We start from the raw sequence: 12,188 nt of genomic DNA, 5'->3' as shown, positions 1-12,188 counted from the left end.
TGGATCCAGGCAGAATCGTAGCAGCAAAAGCTTATTAGGCCTTCCCACTTATGAGCTGTGTGACAGAGGGGAAGGGATTTCATTTTTTTAAGTCCTGGTTTTCTCAATTATAAAACAGAACCAATACTATTTTATCAGTAGGAAAACTTGTAGGTGCAAGTAAGAGAATACCAAATTAATAGTGGCATAAATAATAAAGACATTTAATATTTCACTTCACAAGAAGTTTTGAGGCAGGCAGTGCCAGCACCACCCCAGCAACCCAGTGCCACTAGGGTTCTGGGGTTCCAGGTTGGTATCCCGGGGATTTCCTAGGCCATCATATCTTCACACAACACTTGGAAGGCAAGGATAAAAGACATAGGTAAAAACAAACAAGCAAAACAGACTTTTCTGTGACCTCTCTCTTCTCAGGGAGGAAAATATTCGCCATTCTTGGAAAGTACTTGACTTTGCTTTCTTTCTTATTCATCAGATATAGCTACACACCCATTCCTAGACCTGGTCCTGGCTTAGGTGAATAGCATTACATAATTGACTTAGACATTCATGATGTCTTGGGCAGGGCGTACTGCCACCTAAACAAAATGACGGTTTGCAGAAAAAGAAGAGGAAGAGTGGCTGTTGGTTGGTGATACGGTTTGGATCTGTGTCCGCATCCAAATCTCATGTCGAATTGTATGTAATCCCCAATCCCCTTTTTGGAGGTGGGGCCCAGTGGGAGGTGACTGGATCATAGGGCAGGTTCTGATGAGTGGTTTAGCACTATCCCCTCTGTGCTGTTCACGTGATAGTAAGTGAGTGAGTTATCATAAGATCTGGTTGTTTTAAAAGTGTGTAGCACCTCCCCGCCGCCCTGCTCCCCCCATCTGAGGTGCCTTGCTCCCCTTTGCACTTGTGCCATGATTTTAAGTTCCCTGAGGCCTTCCCAGAAGCTGATGCCACCATGCTTCCTGTACAGCCTGGAGAACCATGAGCCAATTAAATATAGTTTCTTCAGAAATTAGTCCAGGTATTTATTTTAGCAATTCAAGAACAGACTAATACAGCTGGGCAACAACAGCATCATTGGATAATATATGCAAAGTGTTTAGTAGCGTTCCCAACACCTTCTGCTTCATAAATGTTGACTATTACTATTGCCTAGTATTATCATAAACTTTCATAAAAAGTAACCAGGGTCCCTCTGATCATCTCTTCTCCACCTAGGACTTCTGTTCACCTTCAATTATGCCCTACCTTGATAGTCATGCTCCTTGGAAGAAAAAGACACCCTGGGTAGGGCTATCTTATTGCCTAATCCCATGGAGTGTTACTCACGTGTTACTCCAGGAGAATGTACCCTCTGGAGGTGTGACTGCTAGCCTCAATCCTGAATAGGAGTAAAATAGTTCTTCCTCATCTGTCTTCACTACTTCATCTTATCTGAGATGTGGCCTCCCCTTGTCCTTGGTATATTTTGTCCTGATATAACTTTATAGTTTTTATTTTGTTGTATTTTTGTCATTGGCACTTTTCATAAGTCTTGCTTAGAAACAGCCTGAATCAACTTTTCAGCATCATGGGTAAAAGAGGGAGAGGCGGTTCCCTTCAAGTGAGTCAGTGACCAATTGTGGCCCCTGAGCTTGACCATGGGTACGCTATCTGTCCTTCTTAGGTCAGTGGTGATGTGGGGAGGGGGCCTCCCCAGCTCTGCTGGGACATTTGAAATAGTTCAAAGAAAGAGACCTCACCAGTAGAGGACAGAAAATCCAAGGTGGGTAATGGCTGGTTATTACTTAAAGCTATCTTGAGTAAAAAACAAAAGACTGATGAAAATCCTTTTTTATACTTGTCTCTTGAAGTTCTCTGCCTTACAAAAGAATCTCTTAAATAAATGCAGTCCTGGCAAGAAGTGAATATGCTCTCAGGCTTTGGCCCCAAAATTTTCCTTTGTAAATCACGTGTGGAAGTAGGTGGAGAATATACCACAAAGCAAGAAGCAAAGAGCAGCAGCTAGCAGTGGCCACTCACCACGTGCCAGGCCCCTACAGACATAAACCCACTGCCTTCTCAGGGTGCTCTATGGGCAGGTGCTATCGAAGATTTGTTAAGAGAGGAAGTAGTCCCAGGAAAACAAAGTAATTTAAATGACATTTCCCCGCACCGCACTGTATTGCCATGCTTTACAAACCATCCAGCCAGCCAGAGCCAACCTCCCAACGCTTAATGCTTCCAAATGGCATTTCATCTGGGACCCAAGAGCTTGCGAGGCCCAGGTAAGTCTTACCTGGGAAGTCTGAGTCAAGTCACTCAGACCCTCTGGGCTCGATTTCCTCATTCATAAATAACATGGGACAATTTTATCTGCCTCATAGAATTGTTGCGGGAGTCAAGCGAGCTACTGCATGTCAAGTGCTTTCAGAGCTTGGTTTGTAAGAGGTCTCAGTAATGAACAGTGGCCATTATTATTGCTTTTGTTACTGCTCTTATTGTTAGGAACTTGATCTTACCAAGCCCTAATGACCCCATCTCCAGAACAGTCTGACCCAAGGACACTCTGCAGAGAAAGTCTGAACACCGCCAAGCATGCTTCCCAAGACTGGTGTGTCTTCCCAGCCTGCGTTTCCTTCACATTTCAGCTCCGACAGATTTCTGTGTTCTGGATGAAGCTGTTGAGCGCTAACTCTGCAATCTGTTCTGGCTGTTCAATAAACTTCTCTTCCCGGACAAGCTGACACACGCATGTAAATATCACTTTATGCCTGGACTTTGATTTCTGAGTCAAACTTCTACTTCATGGTGGCTTTTAGGGTCATTCCCAATCCAGAGCCTAGCAATCACCAATAAAGTATCAAGCTTTCCTGTGGAGTGTGGATGAAAAAGATGAGGATGAAAGAGCTCCTGCCCTCAACGAGCTTTCAGGGCAATAGCTAGCTTGCAGCACAATGGGGTAGCTGCAGTAATATAGCTCTTTCCATTGCCACAACATACAGGTGACGATAAACTGAGCTTTCGAGAGGCTTAGTGACTTGGTGGATCTCACAGCTGGTAAGGAAGGCAGGATGTGAACTCAGATCTTCTGACCTTGAATCCCCAGTGGTTTCCTAACCTATAGGTTTATGCAAAAGTAATTGCCTTTTAAAAAGTGCCATTTAAAGGTAATGACAAAAAAAAAAAAAAAAGCAATTACTTTCGCACCAACCTAATAGCTCCCCCTGGGAGAAGGAGTTGGTTCATTGTGATGAGCTCAAGTCAAAGCTGGTGGCCCATGTGACTTTAGGTAGCTATTAGGGTCCAAAAAGTGTCCTAACCTCTGTGTCGCCAAGGGTCAACTGTATGTTCCTGAGGCTGCTGGGCCTGTTTCATGAATACCTTTTAGTTAGTTGATTGGCTCATTGCAAAGGGAGCTGGTGTTGAGAGACGAGATCATGGAAAGTCTCAGGGACTATGGAGCAGGATAAATGCTCTAGGCATGCGAACAAAGCAAAGATCCTAAATAAATGTTTCCCACATTGCCCTGCCAATTGCTCTCATTTCTTGTGTGTGAAGGGAGGCGTATTAAAGACAGTGAAAGCCTTTGAGTCTCACAGACCTAGCTAAAGTCCTGGACTACTGTGTGACCTTGGTAAAGTTACACAGTCCTGTGAACTCCCATTCTCTTATCTGTAAATTAGGAGAATAAAACATGCCTCACAGGGTTGCTGTGAAGATTAAAAGGAGGGAAAAGTTGTAGAATCTTGCCTCAGTAGGGTTCAACAAATACTAATTCCCATTTTCCCAGTCCATCATCTGGCGAATGGATTAGTGATTCCAGGAAAAGACTGGCCTTATTTCGCCAGATTTAAACATTAGAATGTAGAAATTGAAGGAAATCAGGAACAATCTCCAGACAGGAGCCGTAATGGATTAATAGAGTTAGGTTAATTATTATTAGTAGTAGTAGTATTGAGACTGAGTCTTGCTCTGTCGCTCAGGCTAGAGTATAGTGGCATGATCTCGGCTCACTGTAACCTCTGCCTCTCCTGGGCTCAAGTGATTCTCCTGTCTCAGTCTCCCGAGTAACTGGGATTACAGGCACCTGCCATCATAACCACACCTGGCTAATTTTTGTATTTTTAATAGAGACAAGGTTTCACCATGTTGGCCAGGCTGGTCTCAAACTCCTGACCTCAAGTGATCGGCTTCCCAAAGTGTTGGGATAACAGACGTGAGCCACTGTGCCTGGTTGAGTTAGGTTAATCAAACACACACACACACACACACACACACGAACTAAAACAAAACATGCCATGTTACGAGGTGATTAACAGGAATTTCATCCTTCACATGTATACCTATGCTTAAAATGGATATTTTTACCATCTGTCATAGACTATTAAAATGGGTGCTTTTAAATAAGGGAAAAGAGGTATTCGCCCTGCTATTCACAAGTGAAGGGTGGAGGGAAGTGCACATTTTTCATCCTCACTTCCTATATGAGATTTGTTCAAGGAAGTGGCAGTACATGGAGGAAGAGGACAGACTTTGGAGTCAGAAGATGAGAGGGTTTGAACCAGTTCTGCCATAGAGAGGTGAGTAGTGCTGGACACACATTGACTAATATTTTTGAGCTTCAGTTTCCAGGTAAGTGGAGGTAACAGCTCCCTTTCCAAAGAATGCAGTATTGCAGAAAGAACACTGGATTACAAATCAGTGAATTCCTTAGTTCCAATCCCATTTCAGCCATTTACTTGAATGCATACTTGGATCACTTGCCTAATTCCTCCAAGCTTTAGTTTTCTCCCCTATGAGTAAATAATGCCATTTGTCCTTTCAATTTCATAGGCTGGTTTTGAGGATATAATTCAGTACAAAACAAGACAAAACAAACAAAAAAAACCTTGTAAATAGTAAAGCAAATATGCTAATGAAAATCTGCTATCATACCAATATAAAATTTAAGCCACTTTTTTGATCAGATTAAATGTCATTTCAGATAAAATTCTCAAGGGATCTATCTTATTTCTTTGCCTACTGAAAGGATAAACATTAGGTTTTAATTCTAGTTCTGGCACTTACTTCGTAAGCCCTGTGGTTGCATATCTCCCACCATGCAGTAGCCATTCTCTTTGAGTGGTGTTGACTCGTACCCATCCTCAGCTCCAATGGTGGATCCTGATAAGTCCAAGCCAATCAAGATAATGCCATCCCCTGCCAGGCGATTGCTTCAGGGGTGCAGTTAGAGTGCTAAAGGCTTTGCTTCAATAGTTGGGGTGTGAGTCAGTCACACATCCAGCTGGATGTGAAAGCATGCAACCCTGGGAGCTGCTGGCAGCCATCTTGATATCACCAGGGAACAGCTGAGAAAGATTGCAAAGAAAAGAGCCCTTGCTCTGACAATTATCATGAGCCCCTGGATTAAACTGTGCCTGAAGCAGCATACTTCTGGGCTTTTCTGTTAGGTTGAGGCAACAAATTTTCTTGGTTGGGTTTCTGTTGGTTTCTCTGTTCTTGCAAGTAAAAAACCTTAAGAAATACACCATGTAACCTTGAGCAACTTCCCTTACCCTCTAAACTTCAGTTTCATGATAACAGGGCATAGTAGAATAGAATGCCTACAATAAATAGGGTCACTGTGGGGTTCGACAGTGCTTGAAAAATGCTTAGCACCATGCATAGTTGATATGGTTTGACTCTGTGTCCCCACCCAAATGTCATTTCAAATTGTAATCCCCATGTGTCAAGAAAGGTAAGTGATTGAATCATGGCGGCGGTTTCCTCCATGCGGTTCTTCTGATAATCAGTGAGTTCTCACCATATCTGATGGTTTTAAGGGGGAGTTTTCCCTGCTCTTGCTCGCTCTTTCTTGCCTGCCACCATGTGAGACATGCCTCTTCCCCTTCCGCCATGATTGTGAGATTCCTGAGGCCTCCCCAGCCATGTGGAACTGTGAGTCAATTAAATCCCTTTTCTTTATAAATTACCCAGTCTCGGGTGTGTCTTTATAGCAGTGTGAAAATGGACTAACAGTACAAAGTATGCATTCAGTATATGATAACAATTTTTATTACATTTGCAGCTCTAAACTTTGTGTTAAATGCTTTAAGTATATCATTTCACTTGGTCAGTGGTCAAGCTAGGAGGACTTTTTTGGTCCCCATTTTACAATTAAGAAATGAAGGTTGGAGAGTTTATGTGACTTGTCCAGGGTTCCACAACTACAGAAGCAGAGATTTTACAGAGTATGATTGTTTCTCCTTTTTTTCAATCCTTTGAACAGATGATTATTGTACAGTGTCAATAAAATGTTAGTTGAATGCCTATAATGTGCAAAGCATTATAAGTATATAGCAGTAAATATATATGCTGCCCTTCAGTTTTAGAGGATAGTCTCACACTATCTGAATTATAGAGAAGATCACGTTGAGTTTTTGTCTTGGATTTATTAGCGTCATGCTCCTAACAACTAAGTTAACCAGCCTATCATCTAAATCCTATAGGCACATGAAAAGTATTGACATGAACAAAGTAGTTCTGCAACTAAGTGTAGAACATAGAGCTTATTTCCATATAAAATTAAATATATACACACACACACACACACACATACACACACATCTTGTATTTCAACTGCTATTTAATTTCTTCTAAAACATTGAACTGAACTGTAACATTCCTTTTACATTTGATTCCACTGGTTAAAAAAAAGTCTTTTTTATATACTATAAAGATATTATCTCTGCTCTTTCTGACATGGTGTCAACTTATATATGTTTCTAGCAAGTCTGAACAACACTATTAGAAGTGACAATGGGATGGAAGAAGAATAGGTCTTTGCTACATTGTTTTCTTAGGAAATCTGCAGGAAAATCTAATGTTGTGTTTTAGTGTTTACCTTTAGGTGACATTCTCCAAGTGTCTTTATGTGTTATGGAGTGCCTTTTACAATACTCCAATCACAAGGCGTGTAAAAAATGATTATATGGAGAATAGTTAATGTAAACCTCTTTATGACCAATGTTGTCTTATGTGCAGATCAGGAAATTCCTTACAAGTAATGTATAATAAGCCCTGAGAAACATAAACAGCCTCTGAACTTGCCTTCTTAACATCTAGATATTTTGTCTAAGAAGATTTAATAGTATCAGGACACATCTCAAATGAGATTTCACAGGCTTTCACAGGCAGGGGGAGAGGTTCTACTCTCCTACACTGCCTCATCTTCAGCTTTTCATGTCAATTTTGATAGAAGGGTCTGAGAGGAGAACCTATAAAATCAACCTGCAGAAAACACAAGTGGTCCCTGATTTCATAATTGTGAGATTTTTACTTATATTGAAGCCATATGTGGGGAAGCTAATGAACAACTGAGAATAGTTTGTTCCTTGTCTTGATAGCTTAGTCTTAGATATCTGAGAGTTGTGAAAAAATGGACAGATTTGTAGTCAGATAGATTCAGCTTTGTTCTATCTAGGTGAGAGACATTGGGTATATTATATAACTTCTCCAAGCCTATTTGTCATTGTAAAGTGAGAATAATAAAAACTAGTAGGGTTATGGAATAAAGATAAATACAGGGCCCCGTTCATAGTAGGTACACAATACAAAGTAGACCCTTTCCTCTTTAATTCTCTAAGAAAATATTTATTTAATATCATGTATTTCAAGAAAAATGTCCTTCTTAGAAATATAACCTAAGCATAACTAGATTTCACTAGTTTGGGAATACAAATATTAAATAACTCGTATTTCCACATTTATATAATGCAGCAATTTCTGGGCGCCACTGGGGGTGTGTCTTGTGCTGCTTCTCTTGTCGTTTTCCTCCAGTCCCCTTGTTGATATCCGCTGCTCGGGAAGGTCAACTTGGGGAAAGCGCCTTGCCTCAGCCTCTTTTGATGGGACAGTGCCTTGCCTTTGCCTCTTTTTCTTCTCTGGGAACCCCAGAGATTCCCAAATGGTAATCTCATGGAGCAATCAAATGACACAACCTTGTTAAGACTTCAGTGTACCAGGAACATGCTGTGTCTCTGTGGAAATGCCCTCTTCCCAGTTTTGTTTCTTGCTTTGTCATCTGAACCGCTAACTGTACTTCTTTTGCCTCCCTATGAAAATGTGGCACATATACACCATGGAATACTATGCAGCCATAAAAAAGGATGAGTTTGTGTCCTTTGTAGGGACATGGATGCAGCTGGAAACCATCATTCTTAGCAAACTATCACAAGAACAGAAAACCAAACACCGCATGTTCTCACTCATAGGTGGGAACTGAACAATGAGATCACTTGGACTCGGGAAGGGGAACATCACACACCAGGGCCTATCATGGGGAGGGGGGAGGGAGGAGGGGGGAGGGATTGCATTGGAAGTTATACCTGATGTAAATGACGAGTTGATGGGTGCTGACGAGTTGATGGGTGCGGCACACCAACATGGCACAAGTATACATATGTAACAAACCTGCATGTTATGCACATGTACCCTAGAACTTAAAGTATAATAAAAAAAAAAAAAAGAAAGAAAGAAAATGGCTTCTGCCAGTAGCATTTTCTCCAGTCATCCACAGGTGAAGACAAGGACATTCTCTATCCTGAGGCCCCCTTTTCCACATAATCCCTCCCCAGTGCAAACTATTTCCTGCAAAAAGATAGCTTCAGACTGTTTCCTACTTCATCAAAACCACCCAGACTTAAAAATCCAGTTTAGGCTCAGTTGAAACCTTCTCTACAATAAAAACTACTGTATGTGCTCATTTCTCATCCACTAGGGGTCTGCCTTCTAAATCAAAAGCAAGTAGAAGACAGAGTAAAATGTGTAATATAAATTTATTCTGTGACATTTTCCTCATTCAAGATATTTTAACATAGATTAAAATATATCAATATTTCATGAAAAATAAATTCTAGAAGAATTTAGATAATATCTGTAATATACATGATTTGACCCTGAATATCCTTTTTTTTTCTTCACTTCAAACATCATTTTTTAAAAAGTAACATAAAATGATAAGGATTGCAACATTCTTCATATATCTTGTGTCTCATAAATTTTAATTCAATTGCCAGTTCTTTTCTCAACTACGTATGTTAATGGTATTTGCTCCTGTTTTTGAACGGGACGAGTATCCATTTTCTGTTTCTTTGTGATATTTAGGTCTTCTTTCTCTGATTCTTCAAGAAAATGCTCCATGCTGAGTTTGAATAGTAATCGAGGGTCTGGTTTAGACAGTGGTGGGCAATTACACATCTCTCTAATTTTGAGAGCCTATAAAGACATAATAAGATAAAAAAAACTATATATACATCAATATATTCAGATTGTTTCAGTAATCCGTAATATGTTCCATGTAAAACAAATAAAGAATGCATTGTGTATTTTTTTAATAAAAGGTATCTTGATTATGACACATAAAAGGGAACCACTGATAAATCCACAGTGAACAGTTGTTTTCATGATTTGGTCAAATAGTATTATTTTAAAAACAACAACAACAATAGTATTAATAATCTGTAACCACTGCCCAAATGCTGTTTTGAGGGCAAACAAATCTTAGAGATAGCTCTGTGGTTTCAGTTACACTCTAGCTGACCTGAGAACAATCATTCAGATTTTAAAAGACTCTATGAGAGGTTTTCTTCAAGAAAAAGAAAACTGCAGAATATAGATGACTGAATATACTGAAAAAAGATATATATAACTGATATAGTCTTGGGTAAAATTGATGATAAAAACCTAGTGATACAGTTTGGATACGTCTCCACCCAAATCTCATCTTGAATTGCAGTTCCCATAATTCCCACGTCATGGGAGATAACTGAATCATGGGGGCAGGTCCTTCCCATGCTGTTTTCATGATAGTGATTAAGTCTCACAAGATCTGATGGTTTTATAAAGGGCAGTTCTCCTGCACATGCCTTCTTGCCTGCTGCCATGTAAGACATGACTCTTCTCCTCATTTGCCTTCCACCGTGATTGTGAGCACCCCTGCCAACCCCCGGCCATGTGGAACTGTGAATCAATTAAACCTCTTTCCTTTAAAAATTCCCCAGTCTCAGGTATGTTTTAGTAGCAGCATGAGAATAAAACATTGCAAAGGAAGGAAAAGTAATCACGGTGTACTATGGGGCTCAGCTAGGACTAGTGCTTACAGTTGAAAATACCAAATCTTGATGAAACCAAAAAGTACGATTTCATCATACTGAGAAGGGGAGAGCTGCATGGGTGTGTGCATGCACAGGGTGTGACACTGGAAAGAGAGGGCTTACGTCTCATCCTGTACAGTGGAAAATAAGTAAGGCCCAAAATTGAAGTTAGAACGTAGCAACATAAGCATGTTATTTAGACACAATGGGAAATACTAAACAAATCATCCAATAGAACTGGAAATAGTTATCCCTGAAACAGATGGCAGGGTCGGAGGACTGGCTGCCGATTTAAGTAACTAGCCTTAGAACTATTTAACTCTTCAAAGTGGGTATATGGATAATTTTAAGATATAAGAACTAAAATAATTTTAAGGAAAAATGGTCTCAGTATTTAAGGAGTTTTAAAAGAAAGACATTTAGGAGAAAAAGCTAATTTAGTTTTTTACTACTTCTGGCTTTCTGATACTGATGTGTCTTAAGGGAAGTTAATAAGGCAGTAAAGGAGACAATGCTTGGGGGACAGGTAAAATCTTAGAAAGACTATCCAGGCAAGGCCTCACTGATAAGATGATGATTTGGGGGGTCAAGAGGGGGGACAGACCTGAAGGACATGAGGAAAGAAACCATGTGGCAACCTAGGGAAAAACCATTCCAAGAGGGAGCTGCAAGTACAATGGAGATGGGAGTGTGCCTGGGGTGTTTTGGAACAGTGAAGAAGCAGGTAAGCTAAGTGGAGCAGGGTGGAGGGCAGGAGCAGATTATGTAGGACCTCACGCTAAGGTCATGCTAAGGAATTTAAGTTTTACTCTAAACAGCCTGCCTCTAATATTTGTGGGGTCCATGGCAAGAATGAAAATGGAGGCCCAGATACCATGTCTCTAAACACCTAAAAGCAGTAAGTCAAGCTAATACATTACTACATAAAATCTGTTCTATTCTTCTACTTTGAGAAATACACATTCAAAATTACCTGGAAGTCCAGGTACAAAATTAGAATTCTTGAATTTCAGAACACGTAAGACTGCAGGGAGCTTACTGTGTAGCTGTTGACACTAGCCTGCCCCTCTCCCAGTCCTAGCTTATCTGGCACCGTAAAGGGCCTTGTGTGCATGTGTCCAAGGAAGAGGTCCACATGGGCCCTGAAAGCAAGCTCAAACATGTTTGGGCAAGGAATTCCAATATCCCAGATACCCTGAGTTGGGTGTGGTAGGGGCACAGGTTCTTGTATGCAAACATTTCATTGAGTACCACAGGAGAGGGGGACTTGTAGTCAGAGATGAGCCAGATAGACGTCCTCTAAGTGAATGGGGTCAGGGCAGAAGCTTGGGTCTAGGAGCACTTCTAGCTCCCATGAGGCTATGAGTTACCATTAAGGTAAGCTAGAGAGTTTGAAAAAGCATTACTTAATATGAAATTCTTCAGTGGCAGTAGCCTTGTCTTATTTTTCTTTGTATTTCACAGCAGATTTAAGATGTTCCTTATATCTACTGAGTGTTAAGGAAATGTTTAAGTAAACTGAATTGACATAAAAAGAAAATGTTTCCCAACTATAGCACATACAGCACTTAAGTAAACAGAAAATCAGACCCTCAGCTAAATGGTGACCTACTGTCCAAACTGGGATACCTTTGAGAATGAAAGGAGATGCTAGTGAGATTTGCACTGAGACATCAGGCATGAGCCAAGACTGTCTCCGCAAAACTGGGACGTACGGTCACTCTTGCATTAGCTCCTTTACAACCATGTTAATTTTCTTTCCCAAGTGAGAAGTTTACCTGTCATGGCTGCTATATCAGTGTAGTGCCTACGTCTAAGCACTGCACTGGGATCAGTAAAGGGGGAGAGTACAGACTCCAGCAGGTAACAGCTGGCACAGCTGAGTGTGGCAATGAGAGATGCAAAGCAACAAAGAGAGGAATAGGATGCCATCCCCTATGATCTCTGTGTATTCAGTAAAAACTCTTCTATTTTTCTTAAATTCTCTTATTCAGTCTTTTTAATACAACAAATATTTAGAACACCACAGTGAGTAAAGTGCTAGGTACACATTGGTCAGAACAGTCATGGTCCCTGCCCTGA

The 12,188-nt window shown here is 40.7% G+C and overlaps 1 protein-coding gene across 6 annotated transcripts in view; it reads right to left on the bottom strand.

Annotated features, from left to right (window-relative positions):
* The window catches only part of LOC105495140 (OMA1 zinc metallopeptidase), a 161,941-nt gene that overhangs the window by 85,796 nt on the left and 63,957 nt on the right, over positions 1–12,188 (bottom strand). For 3 of the 6 annotated variants that reach the window (XM_011764387.2, XM_011764389.2, XM_011764388.3), the window contains one exon: positions 8,545–9,228. The exons of 2 other annotated variants lie outside the window; for them this stretch is intronic. In XM_011764387.2, coding sequence (XP_011762689.1) covers positions 9,019–9,228 — 210 coding nt within the window. In that variant the 3' untranslated portion in view covers positions 8,545–9,018. Of the gene's footprint in view, positions 1–8,544; positions 9,229–12,188 lie in introns of those variants that run through there. One more of the 6 variants, XM_011764386.3, reaches the window with a different exon arrangement.

This window comes from Macaca nemestrina, chromosome 1 (genome assembly GCF_043159975.1).
Source record: "Macaca nemestrina isolate mMacNem1 chromosome 1, mMacNem.hap1, whole genome shotgun sequence".
Classification (NCBI taxonomy): Eukaryota; Metazoa; Chordata; class Mammalia; order Primates; family Cercopithecidae; genus Macaca; species Macaca nemestrina.
This window is presented reverse-complemented; position numbering and strand designations above follow the sequence as displayed.